A 26,014-nucleotide genomic window follows, 5' to 3' on the forward strand; every position below is an offset into this window, starting at 1 on the left:
CGGTGCCCACTCCCAACTCTCTCTCAGAATGCTGGCAGCTGTGTGTGAGGGGCTGCTGCTTCCTGGGTAGACAGGCCAGTGCTTCAGCCAGAACACATGGGTTGCCCTGAGAGGGAACTCTGTGATTTAGGAATTAAGCCAGAGGACGGGGAAGGGACAGATGGGAAAAAGCCTAAACGTTTATGACATTGACAACTAGAGAGAGATTGTTTCCATCAATGAAGACCACAGGTAATTAAAGATCTATTTTGGCTAATAATTTTAACTAACCCTTTGCTTTAAAAATTCTCGTGTAATTTGCTAATGATAGATTTGAATTTTATTTTCATCTTTTTGTCTTCTTTCTACCTCATTTTTCATATGTGTACACACACACACAACACACACACACACACACACATACACACACACACCCCTCCCTATTGAGGATATATGTGCAGAGAAAACTTTTCTCACTCAAAGGGATAGCAGTAGTAAATTGTGGTTCCCGGAAGAACTTCCCGACAAGCTTTTACTTCTGCTCATTGATTTATTTAATGAATACTTATTGAATGCTTACTGTATACCAGGCCCTGTTCAGACTCTGGGAATTCATCAGTAAAACCAGGCAGACAAAAATCCCTACCTGCCCTCATGTTCTAGTGGGAAAAAAAGGTAAGAAATGTTATGCATGTCATTAGATGTAATGTTAGATGGAAATAGAGAGCCGTGGAGAAAAATCCAGCAGGAAAGCAGGATAGGAAGGGCCAGGAGTAGGGGTGGGGTCTTGGGGAGGGGATCCAACTTTAAACAGAGTGGTCAGAGAAGAGCCCACAGAGATGTGACGTCTGAGCGTGGGCCTGATGGAAGTGAGAGAGTTATTAGCATAGCAGATTCCTCAGGAGAGAGTGTTCCAGGCAGAGGAACAGCGAGCCTGAGTGAGCCGGGTGTGTTCAAGGGACAGCGAGGAGGCCCATGTACCCAGGGCCAACTCGGGGACAGGAGAGGCCAGGGAGTGGATAGGGCCTGTTGATGGGAGGTTGTGTGGGGTTCATTGTAGGGACCCTGGTTTTCCCTCTGAGTGAAATAGAAGAAGCCATTTGAGAGTTTTGAGCAGAGTAGTCCTGGGTCCCCTCTTGGGACCAGACTCTGGTGGGAAGGATACAGGGAGCAGCTGGGGGGCTGGTCAGGAGACTGTCGGGGTCATCCAGATGAGCAGTGATGGCCCTTAGACCAGGGTGACTGTAGTGAGATGGTGGGAAGGAGCCGGTTTCCAGACATATTTTGAAGGTGAAGCTAATAGGATTTCTTACTGGATTAGAGAAAGGAAAGAGTCACAGGTGACTGCACTGTTGTTCCCTGAGCAGCTGGGAGGATGTGTTCTCGAGACATGGGGGGTTGTGAGCAGAGCCAGCTGGCACGGGAAGATGGTGCTTTGGGCTAGGCTGTGGTGAGTTCAGGTGTGTTACACCACCTGGAGATGCCAACAGGTGACATGTGGTCATCGGCATGGAGAGCCTGGATGGCTTGAGACCACAGGGCCTGGGTGTATGGCAAAGAAAAGAGGGCAGCAAATCAGGGAGGGAGGGGGATAGGTGAGGGGGGAACGTGTCTTTGGACCCACCAAGCACTTGGTTCCGGGCGGTAGGAGTGGCTGGCTGTCAAAGGCGGGTCTAGTGAGATGCGGCCTGCATGGCTGCACTGGAGTTAATGACATGGAGGTCATTTCGTGGCCTGGAGAAACAGTTTTGGCGCAGTGGTGGGGGGTATGCAGTGATGGGGCCAAAGCCTGCACAGCTACAGGCTTGAGCCTTGGGAGTGGAGACATGGAGAGTGGGGCCCAAAGCATTTTTATTTTAAAGATGGGGGAGGTTATAGGATGTTTGTAAAGCTGATGCGAAAGATCTGCTAGAGGTGGTATTGATACTCAGTGTGTAACCAAATGTCCAGAACTCAGAAACTTTGAAAGCACCTGTTATTTGGATAATCATTAGAATAATCAAGAGTGGGCAACAGAAGTACCAAAGGGCTCAAGTAGAATTTCATTCTTTAAAATTTCTTTCTTAAAATTCTGTTGAATCATGGATCCTAAGAACTGAAAGGACTTTTAGAATGTAAGGCAGTAGGTAGCTTTCAGATTTTTTAGCTGGGGGATGCTGTTTTCCAGTGGAATCTCACGGAAAGCTACCCTGCACACAGATTTAGCAATCCTGCAGGGACTCCTCACTGACCCTGCAACCCACCTCCTGCTGGAGACCCTGAGTCTTCAAGGGGTCCCTGGGGCTGTCCGGGAAAGATGCAGAACTACTGCTTTAATCCAGGTACCACATTTACCAGGAAGGAGTTTAGAGGTTAGGATTCTTATTCTTGCCTGGGGATAAACACAATATTTAGTTTAAGAGCTGGAGGAGAAGCCAGTTTCCTGAGTCTTAGGAAAATGGACTGTCTATTCTGTCCTTGGCACCTGTGGCCATGCTCCTCGCTAGAGCGGTGCAGGACTCTTGAGTGAAAGAATGAATGAAAGAGTGGCTTGAGGGGAAGAGTCCCGAGGCTCAGCGGTTTCAGTACCTGAGAATCTATGCCACCCTTTCACCCCTGTGGTTCCCCCTTGGGGTCCAACTTTGTGCCGTAAACACCTGTGCATCCATCTAGGTGGTCCTGCAGTGTGGTCCTTACGGCCGTGCACCTCAAACGTGTATGTCACTGGACAGCTTAGAACTCTTGTTGCTGCTCCGTGGAGCTGTATTGAGCAGGGTGTGCAGGGTTAGTCTTTACAGGTGTGCACTAAATGCTCAGGGCTGTGCGGTTACATCCTGTTCAGAGGCCTTTACTTAAAGCCTGTAGATGGAGCACTGGGCCTGCTCCTCAGCAGGGTGTCCAGGGCGCTCCATGACCGCACATCTGGCCCTCAGCCTTACTTCCACATTGTGGGCTGTGGCTCTATGGGACTGGCCCCCCGCCCCCCAGAGCTCCCCCAGCAGGTCCTCAGGCGGGAACTGCCAGCTGGTGTGTGTGCTGTTACTGCTGCTCTGCCCGTGGGGGTGTCCCACATGTGCTTTGTGCTGAAATGTGACTGAGATAGTGGGGCTGGAGCTGTCTGGATTTCTGTTTGGATGATGTCATGGGGAGTTAGGTACTTCATTATGGTGGATTTAGAGTTCTACAAATATTTGGTTTTCACAGAGACTTCCCTCCTTAAAATAGGCTTTTTATTTTCCTGATTATAAAATCATACATAAAACTCACAAGGAACTACAAATTACTAATGATCCCAGCACCCAGAGGTATCATTGTTTGTATTTTGCTCAGCGTCTTTTCAAAGTATTTTCCCATGTGCGTTGCATATATTGATACACCTTTTTGTTCTGCAGAGTATTTTAAGGTGTTCCTTACCTGCTTCCAGTACTGTTCTAAAAAGCTAATTGAGAACCCCTTTTCGCATTTTATATACAGAAAAGCGCAGAATTCATTCATTCAATGCCTTTAAACATAGAAAAGAAATAGTGCTATTTGCCAGTTCAACTCCTAGAGGACTTTTACTGACTTTTAAAATACCTGATCGTGCTTTGATGAAAGTTGGGTAAGTTTTTCAAACTGCTCTAAAGGATAATTTTAAGACTGGAAGTCTAAAGCCAAAGTACCTTGGACTTTTAAAGGCATATTTTTCACTCATGGTTGTTAGAGAATTTTAGACCCATTAAAAATGTTTTCAGCACCGTCTTTCCAGCACCATAGTGAGAGCGATAAGCCACATCATAAAATGGATTGAGTTTAAAAAAATTTTATTACTACCTTTGATGGGAGATTCTTCTCTGTTAATCTTACTATATGGGCAAATGTCCTTTTATCATGTCACAGTCATCTTTCTGGAGGATAACTATGGTTTCAATAGCACCACTTAAGATATGACTTTTATTAAGTGCTTGTTAATTTAATTCATTACATAGAATGTAAACCTTCAAATTAAATTCTCCTTTGTTTCAAATTTATGACCGGCAAAGTCAGCACCGTCTTTGAGTGAGGGGAGCACATTGTTAGTGATGCGCAGTCTTTATGTTTGGCCTTCGGTGTGCCGCTCAGGTCACCGTGTGATGCCAGGTGAGGCACCCACAGTGTCTCAGACGTCTTTCCTCAGACGTGCGTGGAGATCAGTGTTGATGTTATGTGAGATACTGAGTCTCTTACGGGTTACTCAAAATGTATTCCTTGTGTTGAAAAATGTTGCAGAAGAACATGCATTTATCATCCATCTGCCTTTCACATGCTGTCAAAAGCTGACATTTGAGATGAATAGCCCTAAGGATTAACTTTTCATTTCTGAAGAGTCTCGAATCTTTATCTTCATAATTTGCTAAATAGCTACTTTCTGGACCCTGTCATTCTGGCTCCTTCAATAGAAACCAGTCTAATATTCCAGCCTCACAGGAGGTCACACAGGAAAGAACAATCTGAGGAGCACTTTTCCCTTTTTGGACAAAGTTGGTGTCAAGGTTACCTCGGTGTTGTTGTACAGCACCCTGTAATAAGAAGAGTGACTGATCCTCTCAGGTCTGAGAAGCAGGAGAAAGTCTGTTTCCGACTGACTGCAGCGCCTCCTGCTGTGGGCCAGTGAGCGCTCGCCACCGGTCCTCTGGTCTCCACCGGTCCGCGGCAGCCCCTTTGCTTGGAGCTGGGTTTAGTGACTGGTCACTAGAGCTCTCTACGGTCACAGGTTTCCTCTGTCCCCTGCATTTCTAGGTTTGTGGTTTTTGTCTTTTACTCACTGTTTTCATTTCTGTGCAACTTTGCTTTTATGGTAGATAATCTTGTGCCTTGCAGGGGAGTAGGCAGTGTATGAATAAATCAATAAAAGTATTGTCATCGCAATAGTAGGAAACTTATATTGGTTGTGGTAAAATTATTTGTGCTAATTTTAGAACCTTATTAATCCTTCACTTATAGGTCCCTAGCAGCTAAGTTTAGTCTCTGTTATCTACAATGTAAGTATATTAAGAAGGCCCCATTACTAAGAGCAAGCTCTAGATTTAACATCAGAAATGTTGGAGCCAGAATCATTCCCAGTTTTCTGGTGTGTGAGTGACGGACATGTGAGCTGAGTGAGCCCATGGTGCTGTATGAACTCTCACAGAAATAGCTGCCGTGGACCGCTTTGCCTGTTCACAAAAGAGGCTGATTCTACGGCTGTGATGCAGTGCTTTGTGACTGAGGTCATATCTGTGAAAACTAAGGCTTTAAAAAGGGCATAGGAAAAATTGAGTACAAGTTTTTGTTGCCCTTTCCCCCAGCTTTATAGAGATGTGATTGACGCACAACATTGTGTAAGTTTAAGGTGGACAACGTGATTTGACACACGTGTATATTGCAAAATGAAGACCACAGTGGTTAGCTGACACCTGCATCATGTCACCTAATGACTATTTCTTTTTTGTGGTGAGAACATTTAAGATTTATTCTTAGCAACTTTCAAGTACCTGTTTTTTGCCTTTTAACTAATAGAATGTTGACTCTACCAAGTGGATTAACTTTGGCCTCTGAGATGCACATTTGTTCTCCTGCAAGTCAAGATTGAGTATTTACCCCTGTCCAAGTTTAGTTTTAGAATATTCAAATTGTTAAGCTACTGGTCCTTAAAAATTTTTTTTAATACAGTTTTTTTTTGTGTGTGTAAAAGTTTGGAATTCACAGACCAATCTAGGATATTCCATTTCTTTCCTGCTTTCAGGGCTCTTAAAATTGCTTGTATTTTCAAAGGTAATAAAATTCAAAGTAACAAAGGAAATTCTCTTAATCATTCTTTTCCTTTCTCCTTTTTCACATGGTATGCTCCAAATGGTTAGTACTAGTTTGTACCTAATAAGAATGACATTTAGGACAAAAAGTGTTTTTTCCCCAAATTCGGTAGAAATTGTGGGTGTTAAGTTCCATTACAGGAGGTTTGTTCCCTGACTTTGGGTGAGTCAGGAATTCTCTCATCTGTGACCTGAGAGGGCAGTCCACTGTGTCTCTAGGGCCTTCTCAGCACTAGAATTTTATGAATCTGTGACAATTCAAAGTCACTGAAATTCATCAGAAGCTTTATGTAGGAGTGTAGAGAAGCTAAAGAATTCTCCAAATTTGGAGAAAATTCTGTATTACTAAAAGCAAATAAAGTGATCCTAAAATCTGTTGCTGATTCTAGATTTTTAAAAATAAAAAATAGAGAATTATGGCAGAAGGGAATGCCATTTTCTTTACCTAAAAATCCCTGACTTTAAAGAAGAGGAATTATTTAAATATTACAAATTTTAAAATTAAATATATAGCTCTTGCAGGAAAAGCTGGTTCCTGGTTGTTGATTCTATATTCTGTTCCAATATTATACATCTGAAATCACCATGAATTTGTAACCAAAATGTTTCTGATGTTAACAGTCTTTGATTTCCTTCAACTTCTTGCTTAGCAGGAATACTCAACAAGCTCCACAAAGAATGGACAAAATAAAAGAAAACATTTGGAAAAATTCTTCTGTCTTCTTTCTCTGACTTGTTTTATTTCATTGAGGATGACTCCTGGCTCTATAGTGTGTCAAAATGTAGTTTGCGGGTCATACCTGTAGTCCCAAAGTTTCTGAAATATCCCATTGACAGTACAAAGTTATAGCAACCAGGCCCTATATCCAGGAGTCATCAAAATACCTGCCCATTTTAAGATAATAGGTGTTTTTTTTTTTAAGTAAATTAGCAAATACCAACTAAACATTCCAATACTAGCTATACAATACTATTAGCTAGAGTGAGGGCTTCATATGAATGAGTTCTCTGCTTCTCACGAGGCAGTGGCTTTTCTTGGCTGCCCATCAGAATCAGTCTAAGGATCCCTAGGAACCACCCACTATCCAGGCCACTTCACGCCAGGGAGCGCAGTGGTCCAGGCTGGTGTTGAAAGATCAGCCCAGGGATTCCATAGGCGGCCATGGTTAGAGCCTCTCATTTGGGGTTTTTAGTTTGTTTGAACTATCATAATAACCTAGTTACTAGGGACCACCCCTAATGTCTGAACACACTGGGCTTTGGGGTGGAAAGTGTGGTAGAGATGATCTTGCAGGGTGAGTCAGGACTGAGTTGGAAGCCTGCCTCGATCAATACGATTAGGTTACCTTGGACAGGCATTTGACTCTGGTCTGCAGTTTCATTCCAGCTTTAGCATTAATCTTTAACACTTAATAACATTATAGCAGATTTCTAGATATATCAAGAAGCCGAAGTTGGTGCAAAATTTCAATTCAGTTGTTTTGATTCAAGTGGCCATGAGATGGAGAGATTTTTAGTTTGATATTCAGCTAATGACTCACCACTGAGAAGATTTAGATATTATGAAATTGAAATTCAGTGGGTTGATGTTGGTATTTCCATTATCTAAGAACTAAAAGCTTTCTAAGCACATCAGTAGCACAAGCCTTTTTAATGCATTCTGAGTAATGTTAAGCCTACTTAAGATAAACTGTTTTGAGAACTTTGTTACATACATGTCATCCTCATTACAAATGAATTTTGCACATTCATGAAAACAGATTTGGAAACTGAGAGGCAGCAATTAGAGAGCCTAAGACCAGAGGTGGTGGATCTGGACACACGTCTGCATTTTCCCATTTATTCGCAGTTTAATTATAGGCAGGTCACTTAATCTGAGTCTTAATTTCCTCATCTGTAAAATGGGAATAATAGTATCTACCCTAATAATTTCACAGGGTTCTTATGAGGCTCAAATGAGGTCATATGTTTATTCAACAAACAGGTGACTCACCAAGGGCCCATTCCTCGCTGGGCAGCGGTCTCACTGTGAGGGACACAAAGAAGGAAAATCGGTCCTCGGAAGGAGTGAGCACATGTGTTAGTTGGTGCTCACATTTACAAAAGTTTGTGTTGTAGTCCTTTGAAGAGGGCTTGCTCTTTCATCTCTGTGTTTCTGTGTCTCTGGGCCTGGCAGTGAACATAGAAGGAGCTAAAATACTGGTTGTATGAATAACTGAATCACATAATTCATTTCCTTGAAAATATTTTGTAACTCTAGACAGGGTCTCCTTTAAACAAGCTGAGATCAGAGTGAACTGTGGATGTGGTTTCGTTTCTGCGCTCGTTTAAAGTTCCACACGAACTTGAACGTGGGAGTTTAACCTGGGATCCTTTCAAACCGTAGCGGTGCTTAACTTTTTACTTGGAGTTCGATTCAGTTTAGGTTAGTGTTCCCTTCTTTCCAATCACTGTTTCAACAACATCAGGAGTACTGTTTTTGGCTAATGTCCTTTTCATGTTGGGTAGTAATCCAAGCTCCAGTATTTCTTTTGGAAAGGAAGATAAATTCTTTCCTTGACATCCATTTTCTCCATTAAGTTAAAAAAAAAAAAAGTCACTTCATCAATGTAATTTCAAGCAGCTGGATTTGAGTCTGTGCCGCTTATGGCAGCAGAGTTGGGCTTCAGCAGAGCTCCTGACATGTGGCCTGGTTCACAGTCAGCACATGGAGTTTTCACCTGGACGTTGCGGCCAGTCACCAGCTGTGGATGTGCATTTGGGGGGTGTTCACGTGTGGGTCTGAACTAGGTCAGGGCTTTGGTTGTTGTCTCTTTCTAGACTCTGTTAGGAAGATGTGAACACAGAGAATTATGATGGCACTTTCATACTGGGTTGCAGAAATACTGAGGATTTAAGTTGTCTCTTTACTGCAGATAAGGGGTTCTCTTTGCAGTCCCTCTGTGTCGTTAGCATAATGGGTGGAGGTCTTGTGTGCTGATGTCTAGCCTTTTATTATTTATTTGAATAATGGAATTTTAGAGTGGAAAGGACCTGCCACCCATGTTCTAGACAGACAAAACCAAGGAGAAATGAAGAGGCTGTGATGGTCAGTGTCAGTGGGGGTCCTGGTCTCTTTCTGTGGGGTTTTTTCTACTGGCTGCTCACTGAGTGGGATGTCCTGTGTGAATCCCACCAGCTTCTGTGGGTGCTCCTAGGGAAAAGCTCTTGGTCAGAATTAGGGTGATAGTCGATGTAAGATATACATAGATGTTTATGCGCCCATGTGTATGTAATTTCCTTTATCCTTAACTGCTTAAATTTATAGTAATGTGTTAAGTTTGCAAATTTATTTTGTCTTATAAAAGTAAATTCTATTTTCAAATACTGATTTGCACAGGTTGCAGACATCCCATGCTCAGTGAAGCCTACAGGCATTGGGTTGGGCTCCATCCTGTTCTTTAAGTCACTTACGGGGCCCTTGGTACGGATGCTTCTCAGCAGAGGGCACATGTTGTGTTCCCATGTTTTATGTTATAAAGTCAGTGCTGCCCCTGCCTGGTAATAAACCTGGTTCTTCTTAGTCATGAGATGAACGAACACCAGTGAGGTTAAATGTTTTGCCCAGAGCCTCACAACATCCAGTGACAAGTTGGAAATAAAACGTATGAGCCTCCTTTTGTCCAGCCTGAGCTCCTGAGTCCTGCTGCCACCCGGGCTGCTGCTGCACTAGCTCCCTCATCCTTGGTGGCGGGGAAAACCGCCAAGGATTTTTTCAAGCAAAGGAAGAGTCCCATAGTCATGACTTGCTGGGCACATCATGTTACTATTTTGTGGGTCAGAGGCGTGGGGTGAGTGAGGTATGGCAGGCCTCGAGTGCCCCTGAGCTCTTACCGAAAGAGTCTGTGTCTGCGTTCTGCTCCCTGGGCTCTCCAGGTAGACTGAGTGCCCAGACCATCACGGCACACAGATAGGGAAGGAGAAGTAGCAGCTGAAGAGCATCAGGCTGGCATTGACAACTGCATGCTTTATATTGTGCTTTTTCAGAGTGCAAATTCACCTGCACCAGCGGGCAATGCTTGTATCTTGGTTCACTGGTCTGTAACCAACAGAACGACTGTGGGGACAACAGTGATGAAGAAAACTGTCTCCTGGTGACTGAACATCCACCTCCGGGCATCTTCAGCTGTAAGTCCCTCCCGCTCACCTTGGTATCATTCAGTTGGTTGTGTTTGGGGATGGTTAGGAGGCAGTGACCTTGGGAAGTGGGAAGGATGTTGTTTTTTGGTTAAGAGAAGAGGTTTGTGTTTTCAAAAAGGGAATGTTTTCTTTTAGGATAGAAATATGGTGTGTCTGAGAGTCAGAAGTTTCTTCCACTTTGAGCGGCCTGTGTTTTGGTAGAGGCTTTCTACTGCTTATCTAGAAGCAGTGACTGATCCCAAGAAATAATATATTGACTTAGTATTCTTCATACTGGTTTTGTAGAATTTTTTAGAGTAATTTAAAACAATAATTTAAAAATAATTTTAAATAAGCAAAGAAAGGTACATAGAGGGTCCACAATTAAACTAGTAATTAAAATAAGAAACTAGAAAAAGTTTATATGGGACTTTTAAAAAAGGTTGCGATGATGTGTTTTTCTATTTGATATTGGATGGAAAGCAACCTGAGTGAGATGTTTCCCTGTGTGAATTCCCAGACTGAGGCTGTGAGCATTTCTTGAACTGGAAGAAGGTGAAATCCGAGTACAAAGTTCATTCATTTTTGATCTCATGGCTTTTATGAAGCGGAAGGAGCAAGAAGGTGGTTTGGAAACACTGCCGAACTTGTCTTAGGGAAAACTTCTCGTAGGGAAGTGGCTTGTTGCCTCCTGTGTTTCCTGGGCTGAAGGAAGCGGGTTGCGGTCACGGATGTTTTACAGCACTGACCCTCGTCAGGGGTCTTCCCACTGAGATCATCTCAGGAAATGTGTGACTTCTCTCCCCACTTTTATGACATTATTGTGAGAAGTTATATTTGTTTTTATTTACAGATTCTAAATTTTTGTTCTAGAGATCAGACTATGTAATACTGATCCTATAATGTGAAATGGGAGGGGATTTTAAAAGAGAAGCAGTTTTCTCTATTCCCACTGTGTTTTTATGTTGGGGGAAAGCTGTGAGTTTTAAGCCTGCTACTTATTCCTGCTAAATCGGGAGTCTAATTGTGCTGTCATTTCTGTTGTGTCAGTTTGCATTTTCTTATATTGAGCCTTCTTGTAGAGTCCCATCTCGATACTTTGAGAAGATAGTTTAAGGTGAGCTGTGTGCTTTCTTGGTGTTTAGTCCATATGCTTCCTCTGGCGATGTTTTCTGCAGTAGCCTTTGTGGTCGTCAACACTGTAATTTGCTCAGTATGCCTGCCTCGACCCAGGGGAGGAAGGGACCCCTCAGTGAGCCATGCCTGCCGTGGCCCCGTCCGGCAGCTCTGAGCCTCATCTGCATGGAGGGCGTGAGGATTAAGTGGGATGGTCCACAGGAAGCACTTAGAGTCTGGTTGGTACCGAGCACTTGATACAGGCCAGTCAGCCTCAAGCCGGGGTCTTAGAAGGAGAAAAGCAGAGTGGAGGCAACATCTCACTTGTGTTCTCTAGACTTGAGTAACGTACACACTTACACAACAGCTGGTGGGTAGGACATCAGGACCCTGCGTGGGGTCTCGCCTGGTCGGAGCTCCTGTGAAAAGCAGGCAGGACGCACCTCTGGCCTCTGCCCAGGGGCACTTCCCGGAGGTGTTTCCCCTTCACGTAGGTCCTGCCACTGCTGCAGTCCTGCGGTGTCCCTTCCTCCCAGCCTCTTCCCCTTTCTCATCAGTATTTCCTGGTTTATAAAGCGGATTTCCAGATATCTTTTCCATTCATTTTTTAAAATGTGAACACTTTAATTTTGCTTAGAAGCCAGGTGAAGCAGTTACATCTGTAAATGGCTCAGCATTGCCCAGGGAGCTCTGAGAGTTTGTATAGTTGATTTACAATGTTGTGTTAATATCTGCTGTACAGTAAAGTGATTCAGTTGTACATATATATATCCTTTTCCATTATGGTTTCTCGTTTCTCACAGGATATTGAATATAGTTCCCTGTGCTGTACAGTAGGACCTTGTTGTTTATTTTTTTTATATATAGTAGTTTGTATCCTAATAGAGGAATCTTAAGATCCTGTTGGCAAGCTATTGGTCCCTAGTGTTCAGATGTAACTAGGCTTGTGCCCTTGTAGCCAAAATGGGAGGCTGTTTACAATATGCTGTCTTTTAAGAAGATTGGAAAGTCAGGGGAGACAATGACAAAGGGCAGGATGAGGGCTGTGGCTTCAGGTTAACCTGGGTTCTAGTTCTAGCTTAAGGAAGCACCTGAACCCCTTTAAGGCTTAGTTTCTCACTCTGCAAAATGAGAATAATTTCTGCCATATAAGGTTGCTATGAGGATTTACATGAAATAACAGACATGAAGAGTGCGGTCTGCATCATCGTCTCATTGCTGTCTTCATCCCTGCTTGCCGTGTGGGACATCTTTGGGAGGGGACCTCCGTGACTGCTGCCGTCTGTCTGCACGGCAGAGCCTCCTTCAGGTGGAGCATGGGTTCCAGGCATCCACAGGCGAGTTCATCCTCAGAGGTTCTGGGCATTTCCCACTTCCTCTGCCCCTGCAGAAGGCCTACTGGGGAGCCGCCAGCTGAAGGGGGTTTGCTGGGCCTGGCCCACAGTCCTCGCTCCCCTGCTGGCTCAGGGGCCTCTCATCACATATGGGTTTGCTGTGGCTGCTCTTTCCTCTGTGCTGCTGGAGGGTGATTGGGTACCGAATGACTGTACTCTCCTTCCCTTGGTCTGCCAGGCAAGAGCACAGAGCAAAGGCTGTTTTACTTCCCCTCAGCTGCCCGGCAGGGCTTGGATGCTCTCCACTTGGGAGGGGGTCTGCAGGGCCCACCAGCCTGCGGCTGCAGCAGGCGTACCTCTGTTGGGGGCGCCACTTCTTCCCTGCCTTGGGAACTTGGAATATTACAGGACTTCTTGTCTACAGACTAATGCATTCTAAGAAAACAAAGAGTGCTTTCTCCTTATTCCTGTCTAAGAACAAGAGTCATTTACTTGATCTGCTTTGTACCCAAGTAAGGGAAACATTCAGTGTTCTACTCTTTGATCGCACTTAGGTTCAAGCAGGGTGGAATCAGTTTTCTGCCTGTGTTGTTGGCTGTGGGCATGCGCCCTGGCTCAGGTGTCTTGGTCCTCTCTCTCATTTCATATTTGCTAAAATTTAGAATGAATTAAGGTTAGAAAGAAAATGTCACTGTCATTTGTGAAGGCAGCAGTGCTAATGATAACAGAAGCCCTTATAGTAGCTGTAAGAAACTTTTCCTTCCTGAGTGGTCTCACTGCTTCTCTGCCTTGCTGATCCATGGCCTGACGTGAGGTCCTGGTTCAGTGGGCCCCAAGGCCCTGCACAGATGTGGGGACGGGGCTGTGCCAAGTGTTTCACAGGGAAGGCGTCTTGCTGGTTCATCTTTTTACAGAAGAGGGAAATGCTGTGGCCAGCTTTTCCCATGTCTTTTCTGTTCCTCCATCAAAACATTGTACTTCTGAGGGACTTCCCTGGTATCACGTACAGTGTACAGAGACATCCACACAGCGAGTCACTGAACATCAATGTAGGGGGCACGGGTTCGAGCCCTGGTCTGGGAAGATCCCCCATGCCGCGGAGCAGCTAAGCCCGTGTGCCACAACTGCTGAGCCTGTGCTCTAGAGCCTGCGAGCCACAACTACTGAAGCCCACGCACCCAGAGCCCATGCTGTGCAACAAGAGAAGCCACCTCAATGAGAAGGAGTGTCTTTTGGGGAACTGAAAGACACTCGTACAAAGACGACTCAACATGAACACAGGCTACCAAGCCGAGTGGTCCCAGCAATTCGTGGTCCAGGAGTCCACAGAGGACCGTTCTGCTGGGACGTGGTCATGGTGGCTTCGCAGAGGAGGCGTGCTGGGTGTCAGGGCCAAGGACGGTGGAGTGTGGGTGAGCGAGGCCTTGGCGGGTGGCTGGAGGCAGAGAGCGAGCCAGTCACGCCACACCTCCTGCCCTTGTCACTGAAGGAACGGACCTTGGGTCCCCAGCTGCACAGCCTGCCTGTCGCCTGTGATGCTGGCCCTCCTCACTGGGCTTTGGCTCCGCAAACCCACTATTCTTTGAAGCCCCTGTGCCACATCTTGGTGGCGGGAGCAGTTTCTCTGGCTTCTGAGAAGCAGGCATTGAGCAGCCTTGAAGGAACCATGTGCTTTGAAGGCATTGGCAAGAGCAGGCCTTCCTCAGTCACTGCTCAGGAGTCATGCCCTGGAGCTGGTGAGCACAGAGGGGTCCCTGCGACAGCTTCACCTCCAGTGAATGAGGGGGTCTGACATGGTGGGGGCGGTGGGAGGAGAGGGTGGCACTCTCACCGTTACTGGTGGCTCTTTGCTTCTTTCTTCATTGGTGGCCTAGTAAACGTAATCTCAAAGTCAGATGAGCTGATGCTAATAAAGTTCCCCGATTCAGCCAGGATTTTAACTTCAGGACTTTTCAGAAGGAAACTGTTTTTTTGCCCAGGGCTGTTTAGGGTAATAACTACCAAATAAGATAAATTCAGCACATTAAAATCTGAGCTGAGTGTCTTTCTTCCCAAACCAGCTCTCCAGCTCTTCCCACCTTCATCAGTTTTTTCCAAAGGGACTGGCACTCTCCTTGTCACCGAGCTGTGCTCCCCTGTGCCCCATGTCTGGCTGTCTGCTCCCCGCTTCCCCAGGACTTTATTCCTTCACCCACTCACTCAGCTTTGTCAAGATAGAGTCGACACACAGCACTGTGAGTTCAAGGTGTCAGCATGACATCTTGAGTCGCGTGCAGTGTACAGAGACATCCACACAGCGAGTCGCTGAACATCAGCACTGTGTATTTGGGACCATGTTCGTAACCATGTAGAAACCTATTCACAACCAGGCTTCACAGAGACTGGACCTTTATTTTTTGTTTATTTCATTAACGATAATTCTCTAATAACATTCATATTCCTCCAGCTGTCCTATAAATTGTTTTGTTATGTTTATAGTTGTTTAAAGCAGGATCCAAAGGGGCCCTAAGCGTTGTTCCATGATGCTGTGCTGTCCCCTGAGGAGTGTTTCCTATCTGGGCCGCGCGCGCGCACACACACACACACACACACACACACATACACACACACACACACACACACACACACACACACACACACACACCTCCGCAGCCACCGCCTTGATCTGGGTGGAAGGTCTGGACTGTCTGGTGGCAGTGTCTTACGCTCCAGATTGTGCCCCGCTTCCCCGGGACGTGTGCTCACCACCTCTCAGGCTTCCTGTCTGTCAATGGTCGGGTCTCCAAGTTTGGGGAGGCTCAGGTGTGAATGAAGGCACTCTGAGGTCCTGCTGTCCACATCGGGGGGCTCGTTCTGTTATGTGATTATCGTCAGTCATTGGGGGGTTGCAAAGCAGTCATGACCTAATTCTGCCCTTTTTTCTCCATTTACTAGTAGGGATACTTCTATAAAGAGAAACTCCCATTTACTATGTGATTACCAGGAAGTAGATCTCATATTGCATCAGTTTTCTTAATAACGAGAAGGTTCCCTCTAGCGCTTCAGAGGTGATCAGTGTCATTCTGAACGGATGAATTAAAATGTCTAGTTGTGTACATGGAACCTTTTTAGGAACAACCTCTGCTGCACTTGGGTGTGACCAGCTCCCAGGTTTTGTCACTGAGTCCGAGCTCGCTCTGCTCACCACATGACAGGCCAGTAAATTGGGAGACGAGGTGTTGAGGCAAGGAATACGACTTTATTCGGACAGCCGGCAGACAGAGAAGATGACAGACTAGTGTGTCCGAAAAACCATCTTATCGGGGTTTGGATGCCTGTTTCTTTCATAGAACAGAGAGGGGGAGGAGATGAGGAAGTAAAGTAAAAAGGCTGTAAGTTTTGCAAATATCTCCTGGAATGGCCAGCCTTGGGGAGGGGATGTGTTAATTTCTTCTTTCTTGCAGCCATCCACAGGTGGACAGGGTCCGAATACTTCGCTGAACAAAGGCACTTTGGTTTAACATTCAGGCAGAGGGCCAGGGTTCCCTGAGGCAGGCCACTATGTATAGACAGTATCCTTTTTTTTTTTTTAACATCTTTATTAGAGTATAATTGCTTTACAATGATGTGTTAGTTTCTGCTTTATAACAAAGTGAATCAGCTATACATATACATATATCCCCCCATATCTCTTCCCTCTTGCATCTCCCTCCCTCGCACCCTCCCTATCCCACCCCTCTAGGTGGTCACAAAGCACCGAGCTGATCTCCTTGTCCTATGCGGCTGCTTCCCACTAGCTATCTATTTTACGTTTGGTAGTATATATATGTCCATGCCACTCTCTCACTTTGTCCCAGCTTACCCTTCCCGCTCCCTATGTCCTCAAGTCCATTCTCTAGTAGGTCTGCTAGACAGTATCCTCTTAGTGAACAAAAGCAGCGGGCAGCAAAGGTTAAAGTAAAAGAAACAGATCCAAGATGGAGTCAGGATTGGCTCCTCCCTGTTACAATTTTATCTAGGATTCTGTGATTCTCAGTGGCCTGTTTAACTTGAAGGAAGTGAGACTCCAGGAGTGCAGAGTCCTGTTCCCCAGCACCAGGGGTCTCACCAGCCGCTCTGTCACCTCCCCTGGCTGATCCTTCCTTCTCCTCCAGGCCCCTCACCTTCACCTTCCTCCCTCTGACTTCCCCAAGTGCCTTCTGACCGCCCTGTGCCTCTGAGCCCACTGCCCGCTGCTGCATCAGCCTCGCAGACCCAAGGGCAGCGTGGCCTCTGTTAGGGAGGGCCCGAGCAGCCCTCAGGTCCTTGCCATTCCTGGGTGGAGCCCTCCCCTGCCCTCCCCTGCGCTTGCCCTGGCCAGGCCTTCCCTGTCCCTTTCCCTCCCGGAGCAGCTCAGCTCGCCCCCACCCGCCCTCTCCAGCCCCTTCTTACTCACCACTGCTCTCCCCTGGCTGCTTTTGCTGGGTTGCTTGTTCACGGCCAGATCCCATGGATTTTTTTTTTTTTCTTCCCATTTCTTCTCTTTCTGGCCTTTTCTCCATAGTCGGTAAGGTTTATCATCCCCTCTTTGAGATTCTCCGTTCCCTTGGGGTCCAGGTCTCCCTGGACAAGTTCAGCTGCTCCTTCTCTGTGGCGGCTCCTCTGTCCGCCAGGTTCCAGCCTGGTCCTTGCCCTTGTCTGTGGAATTCTAGACACCACTTGGCATCAAAGCCACGCCCGTATTCTTATCTCCAGCTCAGATGAAGTATCCAACTCTGCTCGTAAGGCTTCTCCCAAACCTCCAACTCCTGAGCATTCAAAGCTGAACCAGTTATTTCTTCCTCCACCCCCAGACCAGACAGTCCTTTCGGTATTTTCTGTCTTAGTGTTTTGCCAGTTACATCAGGTTGGTCACTTTCCTGATTGGTCCCTATCCCTTACCAGAAATAATTTCTCCTGCATGGAACCCTACACCATCTTGTGTCCCTCTTAAGGTGTTGACTCTTCTGCTTCATCATCACATGTGGACAAGAATGATTTCAAGTGTTAAGCTCTTTGAAGACAGGGGCTGTGCTCACATCTTTGGAAGCCCTGACACTCCTAATGAAGCATAGACTGTACATGTCGGCACTTGAAAAGGATCTGTTGAATTGAATTGAAAACCATTTATCCTTCCTCTGTTACTTCCCAGCAAGCTGTCAGCATGGCCCTTAGTTGAACAGTGACTACAAGGGTTTCAGCTGTAGCCTTAGTGCCTCCCATAGTGTGTGGCATATGTGGTATACGTTGCATGGCATATATAGTATACAGTGTGTGGTGTATACAATATACAGTGAGTGGCCCTATAAATACGTGCTGAGTGAATGGATGAATGTGATTTTTTTTTTTTTACTTTATGTTTTTTCAGTTGGCTATATATCTATCTTTAAACAGCTTTTGTGGAATAATTGACACACAGGAAAGTGCACATATTTAGCAATTACAATTTGGTAAGTTTTACATAGGAATATACCCATGAAACCCATCACAAATTAACCATGGTGTGTCCATCTGCCCAACATGTTTGTTACTCTCCTGTGGTCCCTTCCTGTCTTAGCTCCCTGTCTGCACCCCAGGCGACCACTGATGGATTGGTGTCTTTATAGATTGGCTTGTATTTTCTAGAGTTTATATAACTGGAATCATAATGTGCACACTCTTCTCTTTGGCTTCTTTCATCCAGCATAATTATTTTGATTTTCCTCTGTGTCATATGCATCAATAGTTTAGAGATTATGTAGAATTGCTATTATTTCTTCTTCAAATATTTTATAAAATACACCATTGAAGCCATCTGGGCTTAGGGTTTTCTTTGTACAAATGCTTTTAACTGCAAGTTTAATTTCTATATTAGCTATAGGGCTCTGTTCCTATTTGATAAGCTTTTTAAAAATTAAAGAAATTTTTTTATGCAAGTATAGTTGGTTTACAATATTGTGTTAGTTTCAGGTGTACAGCATAGTGAATCAGTATTTTTGCAGATTATTGAATGTGATTATTTTTGAAAACTCAAGTCGGACCGGAGGATGAAAAAAAACTTGTGTTTTGCGTGGCCTAGTGCCCTGCAAGTAGACCTGGAGGGTGAGAATACTTATTCAGCCCTGGCAGCCTGCGTGATAGGACACAGAGAGAGGGGACGTAAGGTCTGTTCCCCAAATTGTCTGTCATTACGGTGTATGTTGGTTACTGCCAACACCCAAACTCACTGGAGTATGTCCCTACTCTAGTTGGGGTTCATTCTGTGGCCAGCAGTGTGGCAGGATGCCCTGTGCTCTACTGGGGTCTCGGTTTCCCAGTGCAGAGCCCCTGGGAGACAAGCCCTCCTGGGGCACAGGAAGGGCTGGTTTGTGCAGGGCCCAGAGGTGACTTGACTAGATTAGGTGCACGTGTGCTGGCACGTGTGGGTGTGCTGCTTGTCGCATCAGTGACCTGGTCAGTCTACCAGCGCAGGTCCCGGTTCCTGCCAGTGTGTCCCTGGGACCGGCTTTGTACTGCTGCTGGCTGTGCTGTAAACAGCCCTGCAAACGGTGCTGGGCCTGCAGTTTGTTCCAACTAGAAAATCCAAGATGAGTTACAGTCTGCAGTCCCCACTCACTGATTGTGGCTTTAGGCAAGTTGCTTAACCTCCTTATACCTTGATTTTTCTCCTTTGTGAAACAAAGACAATAATAGTATTGGTATCTCCCTCAAAGGATTGTTCTAAGGATTTAGTAAAATAGTTTAGGTAAAGCAGTTAGAATAATGCCTTGCACGTAGTAAGTTGCAGGCACCATGTCTCTCCACCCAAAAATACTTAAATGTGTATTTCCTAAGAAAAAGACATTCTCTTCCATAACCATAGTGTAGTTACCAAAGCCCAGAAAATGTAACGTTGACACAGTACTGCTTTCTGACAGACAGTCCCCATTAAACTCTTGCTGTTGCCCTCAATCTTGTCTTTCGAAGTAGTTCGTGTTTCTCAGCAAAGGCCCCGTGGAAGAGTAGCCCAAATGCTGCTGCGGAGGGCGCTGTGCTGGGCCAGCCCTCCACTCCCTCCTCATCTTAAATGTTGACAGCCGGGCGCCAGGACGCACCAGCCGGGGCTTCACCCGCTGCTGCTTCCCACTCATCTCATCACCACTTACCAAAAGCAAAGCAGCAACATAGCTGTACTTCTCTGATGATTAGCGGTGCAAGGAATTTATCTGAAGGCCTGTGGCTTCTTAGGATGGGGATGAGGTGGGTAGAGAGCTGCCATTTGCTGAGTGCCGGCTGTTTACATGCATCATGTAATTTATCTCAAAACCTAGAAATCTAGAAAGGTTGCCTAGGGAACAGTGCTCAGAGAGGTTAAGTAATTTATTCAGGGTCACCCAGCTAGAACATGTTGAAGCGAGGAACTTAATTCAGGCTGTGGTTTTTGTTTGTTTGTTTTTGCGTCTAGGTGTTTGTTTTTTGTTTTTTTCATGATATTTTTTTAGTAGGATAAGGATGTACGCATCAGTTTTTAAAGGTTTGTAGGGTGGAGATCAAACAAACAATGTATTATTATGAAGGCCCATAGAAGTGAGGGCTCCAAGAGCAATTGTTTATATGGCAGTTTTTAATTGATATATAGACAATGGTAATCTTCATTTCATCCTGGATTTTCAAGTAGATTCCAAAATATTAACCCAAGATCCCTACTGTATCAGGGATCATTGGTTTTGTTGAGTTCCTTCAGGTTTCCTCTACAGATTGTTGGAGTAATTAATCCCTTCTTCAGTTCCGCCCGGCTGTGTCCTATATATATATGACCTGCAGGAAGTCAGTTCCCCTTTCCATTTTCCTTTCTGATCAGGAGGGTGGAAATGTGAACACGGGAGCTGGTGGGATCCAGTGAACAGGGTGCCTCCATTTCTGCCACTGCTTTACTCCCCTTCACCTGCTGTGAGCACAGAGCCCCCCCCCCCCGCCTTGGTCAGACGTGGACTGTTAGCCCTGTACCCCTGATGCACCGCTGGGTCTTGTGAGCTCTGTGGCCCCTCCAGATGCCCTCAGTGGATCACACTCTGATGTGGCCTCCACAGGGAGGGTGGGATGGTCTCCCAGTGCGTTGTGTTGCCCCAGGGCAGGGATGTTGGTGGGGTGGCTCCTGCCTTGGTCAAGGCCAGTAGTAGAGGCCGCTCTGCTTGAACCAAGCTGTTCTGCACAGCAGTGTGTGTTCTTTTGACAGGGCTGCCCACCCCTTTTTCAACTTAAAAAAGGAATCCATGGCAAAACAATTACTGGCTTGTGTGTAAATGACCCAGGATGGCATTTAAACAAGGTCAGGGTGCAGCAGCTACCCCGCTGCCCACAGAGGGGCAGGCTCACCCTCCTCCTTCATGCCAGAAGGGCCCCTCCCTGCCCGCCCCTTTGGTTTGTGCCTCTGTTTCTCCAAGACGGTTTTCTGTCAATTAAAATCTTGTAAGAACTTGGAAGGCAACTCTGCCTTTTCAAATAAACAAAGGCAGAGAACAAATGGGAGGGAGTTTCAGTAAACCCTAGGCTTCCTTTCCTCCTGCTGTGACACTAAATTTACTGGATAAAAACTACCTCTTAGATTTACATTTTGATTCTGTTACTGCTTTCATGTGTACGGGGCTGTCCCACTTCAGATGAAATTTATCCACTTCTTTAAATATTTAGTAGTCTAGCGTGGATGTTAATGAAAGTCTGGCAGTGCTATTTTGAGAACTGCAACAATGATAGTAATTTTCAGTGTCAGATTCCTGCTTTGCAAAGGGAGAGCGGGCGGGAGGCGCGGCTTCAGTTCTAATAGAGTTTGCCGTCCACAGGCCTGCCAGACAGATGGGTCATGAATACTGTCTAGACGGCCCTGCCTGAGCGGAGCCCGGTCTCTGAGGACACGCACTGAGACGCCGGCTTAAGTAACGGGAAAGTCAGGGCAGGCCCTCGTGTAATCAGACAGAAATCAATGCGAGTCTGCTTCCTGGGGGAGGGGGATGCAGTGTCGGGGGAGAGAAGAGGCCCTCTCTTTCGGATCAGTTTTCGTACAAACTCAACTAATATCAGGCATTAGAGAGAGCGTGAAGGGAGAGGTGTAAGTGGATGGTGCTGTTGATTTAGACTGCACTCCGCCCCTGCAGGATGCTGAGTGATCTCACCCAGACACGCCCTGCCCTGAACGATGGGACACAGACGAGGGACCGGATCAGTCGTGTGTGTTGCTGAGCCTGGTGCTGCTCCGGTTGACACTGTGTGTCCTGACTCTTCATTTCCAGGGTTTAGCCTCTTAATTAGGGAGGGTTTTAGAGACTCACCTGGCATGCTTTCTTTTCTGATGAATCTCTGAGAACGTTCCAGAGCTGGCTCTTTTGACCGGCCACTCTGCTAATGGTGCTGGAGGCAGGGAGGTGGAGCCCTCGTGAGCACCCACTTGGCTGCACCCTGGGACACAGCACCTTCCGATGGTCGCTTTGCTCAGTGTTTCCCCAGTGCTAGGAGTGGGATTTATGTGACATAAGTAGTGACTTTCTACCCACGAAAACTCACAGTCTGAATGGGGTGGGGGCGGGGTGGGTCTGTGCTCTCAGGATGAAGTTATGGGGGGAGGGGCACTGACAGGCAGAGCAGATGCAGCTCAGCTGGGAGGGGCCTTGTTGTTGGACTCCATGTCCTTAGTCATGTATTTGCCGCAGAAAAATTACCCAGGAGGGTCTGCAGTAAAGCTTGGAAGGGACCCTCTTTGAGGAACTGCAGAAATAGAACTGAGATTCAGTCATCACAGCATGTGTCCTGTCCTGCAGAAGGTACCCCCCCACCCCCACCCTGCCCCGGAGGCCCAACCACGGAATCAGCCACCTGGCTTGCAGCTCTTTTAGTTACGTCTCAGAGCAGATGCCATCGTAGGCTTTTGGTTTGGAAAAAACTCCCAGCAACCTAAGTTTCGCAATAATCATTTTTTCACTCCTTCATCCATTCTTGTCATGTCCCAAGAGCTAACAGCAGCGGGAAAGCTAGGTGGTCTTTGCTTCGTCCTGCCTGGAAAGAAAAAGGAAATCAAAGGTGAAAACTAATCATGAAGCACACGATCCCTGGAAAAGAAGGAATGAGCTCTTGTGTTCAGGAGCTGGAGCCACAGGCAGCAAGCGAGCCGACCTCCCAGAGTGGCTCTTAGAAGTGTCTTCTGGGTCGTCCCGAAGGCATAGCCATCTCTCAGAGATGCTTCGCCCTTCCCTGAATCTCTTGCCTGCCATCCCGTCAGCTACATGTAGGGCATAAATTCTCCCCGTTTTGGACAAGCTGCAAGGAGCACTCATCGTGGCATCTGGGTGCCATGCAGGGTGTGATGCCAGCTGACAACAGCCTGGGTGTCTGGAGAGTGAACCGCAACACCTCTTGGTTCTGTTCACGTCATCAGAGGAGCAGAACGTTGTCTGCCCGTGTCAGGGGCCCCCGAGATTTCCTGGGGGGACTTGGCTGGAACAGTGAGGTGTGGTTCCCCTCTTTGGGAAGAGGCCCCACCCTCACATTGGCAGAACCTGTTTCCGAAGGGATACCTGGGCGTGTTGCCTCCTTATCTTTATCCCTTCATCTTCACTGGGGCTTCTGGGCTTCCTTTATTCACTTATTCTAAAAAATGGGAGAAAAAGGAACTTGAACTAACCTCTAACCCTTTTCTCCTTAGATCCCTGGGGGAACCCAGGTGTTGTTCCTGGGAACATGCTCAGACTGGCAGTCTCTCCAGCCATCAGGGTTGGAAGCAGGCTGCTCTCCCTGTCTTGGGAGGTGCGGGCGGCTGAGCCAGGCAAGGACAGTGATATACCTTCTGCGACTTGATTCAGGTCCATGTCTGTGACTTGATATAGTTTCCACAGAAGGACAACCAAGAAAATGCAGCCCCTTCCTGTTATGTATGCTTGGAAGATAGAAATTCCGAGTGTCGTCTGCTTCTTGCGGAGGGAACTTGCATGAATCCAAGTTCTTAAAGGCCAGTCTGACCTTAAAAAATGGAGAGGGTTTTAAAGATGTCCCAGGGCACCTGCAACCCCACAAGGCCGCAGGAGCAATGGCTGCTGCCTCCTCAGTCCCTTGTGGCTCTGCATTCGTTCTCGTGTCAGGACATTTAACCTGGAGTAACAGGGACTGATGGACAGTGCAGGTAGCTTCTCCCAGAAAAACCAGGTGCCCGGACTAATTTTCAGAACAGGACAGGGGGCTGGAGAGTGCTCTAGAGAAAATGTGTTTGGGGTGGTTACTCATAGAAAATGGTACCCTAAGTAGTAGCAACACATCCTTTTGCAGGGTGTATTTCGTGGAGAGTATTTTTGTGAGTGTTGAGCATGTGATGGGCACAGGATGCAGAGTATGGGGGTGTGCAGGGGTACAGGATGTGATCTCCATCTAGTGGTAAACTGGTGCCCTTGAGAAGATCCATAGAGGTTTGGGGCAATTTCTCCAGTGCCAAGTGTGGGACAGCACTGGTGTGTGGGTGCACAAGGCAGACCCATCGTGGGTGGGGGCCTTGGAGAACTCTCTTTCCTGAGCAGCCTGGCATGTGGGGGAATGGTCACAAAAAGCCAGCTTGCTTGGAGGTCAGGGCTGATTTTAAGGAGCATTACTAGAAAGGTAGATTGGGGCCAGATTACAGAAAGCCAGGATGTCGGGCCAAGTAGTTTTTATTCTCTATTATGTAGGAAGTCATTGAAGGGTTTTGAGTAGGAGAGTGAGGCTGTGAGACAAGGCAGTTATACCCATGCAGGTCCTGAGAGAGCACCTAGCTCTGAGCCCCACCTTATAGGCAAGGGAACCTTATAGACGGAGAACAGAGGGGGAGCCCCTGGAAGGACCCTGCCTTGTCCACAGAGCAGGTGGCCTTCAGGTGAACTCGAAGTTGCCATCTGAGACACTACAGGGAAGGTAAAGAGGGGAGGGGTCTGGCTTTTCAACAGGTTTTGAAGAGTCTTATTGCTGTGATATGATTATGTAAAAAAAGAAAAAAAAGAGTTTGAAGGAATGGGTGTGAAATCACATCAGGAGTTGAATAGATATATAGTCAGAGCTGCACCAGCTAGGAGGGGTCCCCCCGCAGCCCGACCCCATTCGGGGGTCTCACTGCTGGGGAGTGAGGGAGGGGAGTGTGGTTATTTCAGGGCAGAGGCCGTGGAGTGGAGTCACTGGAGGGTGATCCAGCCTCCGAGGGGAGAGGCCTGATCCTGGGAGACTCGGGCAGACGCTTAGCTCATGGGCTGGGGGGACGAGCGGAGCCACCAGGGAGCTGGGGTCTGGGGTCTGCGGTTACCAGTCAGCCAGGGCTGGGAGTTGAAGAAACACAGTCAGAACAGTCAAAAGTCATGGTTGTACTTTGCAGCTTGCTTTAAATTTTTTAAAACATCAGCCTTATTGAGGTATAGTTGACAAAATTGTAAGATGTTTAACGTGTACATTGTGATGATTTGATATACGTATACATTGTGAAAGGATTCCCGACACCTAGTAAATTATCACATCTATCACCTCACATATTTACCGCTTTTTGTCCCCTTTTTTTTTTTTTTGGTGAGAATATTTAAGTTCTACTCTTAGCAAAAATTTCATTTGTACAACAGTGTTGCCACCTGTAGTCACCGTGTTGTACGGTAGGTCCTCAGATCTTGTTCATCTTACAGCCGGATGTCTGTTTCCTTTACCAGTTAGTTCCTCCCTGTTCCCCTCCTAACTCCTGGGGTGTGTGTGTGCACACGCATGTGTGTGAGCACGCATGTGTGTGAGCGTGTGTCACAGGGTTTTATTGTGTGTGAATGTTAACATTTGAATAACGGCAGGGGCCGTTACACGGTCCAGTTCTTTTCCCTTTGGAAACAAGTGATGGACTTTGTTTCACTGCTGCCGTGTGTTCAAGTGCCCACATCGTAGAGGTAAGGAGGCCTGGGAGTTGTTGCAGTGTGACACGGTATCATGGTGTTACTTGGGAACTTTGGGTGTGACGTTTGCAAGGGGAAGGACCCTTAACGATATTTTTTTTGGAGGCCCAGCACTGAAACTTGTTTTTATCGTGGATGACAATAGATTTGTGCATTGCTCCTGTCACACGAGTGGCTTAGAATCAGAGTCAGAGGCTCTGTCTGCTACTCTGGGCAGTGATCTTGGTTCGTTACCACCTTGGGCCTGGGTTTTCTCCACCTGGGCAGGGAAAACGATTGTGATCCCTGGAGTCCCCGTGGCTCAAAAAAGCACCTGAATCAGTGACTTTATGTCTGTTATTAACTTGAATGAGGTAAATATTGGACACAACATTTATCCAGAAGAGGTGTTTCTTTGTAAATCATGTGATTATTTTCAGGTGTTTGCTGGAAGTCACCAGGCAGACAGCATTTCCTGGTGTCACACGAGTGCCTCCCTGTGCCCCTCACTCTGGCCGTCGTCACCAGGTCTGCCTTTCCCACTGTGACCCCTTTCATCACTTGCCAGCCCCTGCCCACAGTGTTCTTGTGTAATCTGTTCACGGGGGACAGTTAGGACGCAGTGTGTGAATCCAGTCTGGCACCTAGCTGCACACTGGCGGAGATGGAAATCTGTGATCACAGCAGTGAAATACGCTCAAGCCGCGAGGGCTCGGGGCTGCTGTGGCTCGAATGGGGCCGAGCAGGAGGGCGCCACTCCCGCCCCGCGTTGGGT

The 26,014-nt window shown here is 46.7% G+C and overlaps 1 protein-coding gene across 1 annotated transcript in view; it reads left to right on the forward strand.

Moving 5' to 3' along the window:
• LDLRAD4 (low density lipoprotein receptor class A domain containing 4) overlaps positions 1-26,014 on the forward strand; it is a 297,425-nt gene that overhangs the window by 172,736 nt on the left and 98,675 nt on the right. Inside the window, 1 exon segment of the mRNA XM_024763876.1 lies at positions 9,795-9,935. Within this exon segment, the coding sequence (XP_024619644.1) occupies positions 9,795-9,935 (141 nt within the window).

Source organism: Neophocaena asiaeorientalis, unplaced genomic scaffold (genome assembly GCF_003031525.2).
Source record: "Neophocaena asiaeorientalis asiaeorientalis breed wild unplaced genomic scaffold, Neophocaena_asiaeorientalis_V1.1 scaffold110, whole genome shotgun sequence".
Lineage (NCBI taxonomy): Eukaryota > Metazoa > Chordata > Mammalia > Artiodactyla > Phocoenidae > Neophocaena > Neophocaena asiaeorientalis.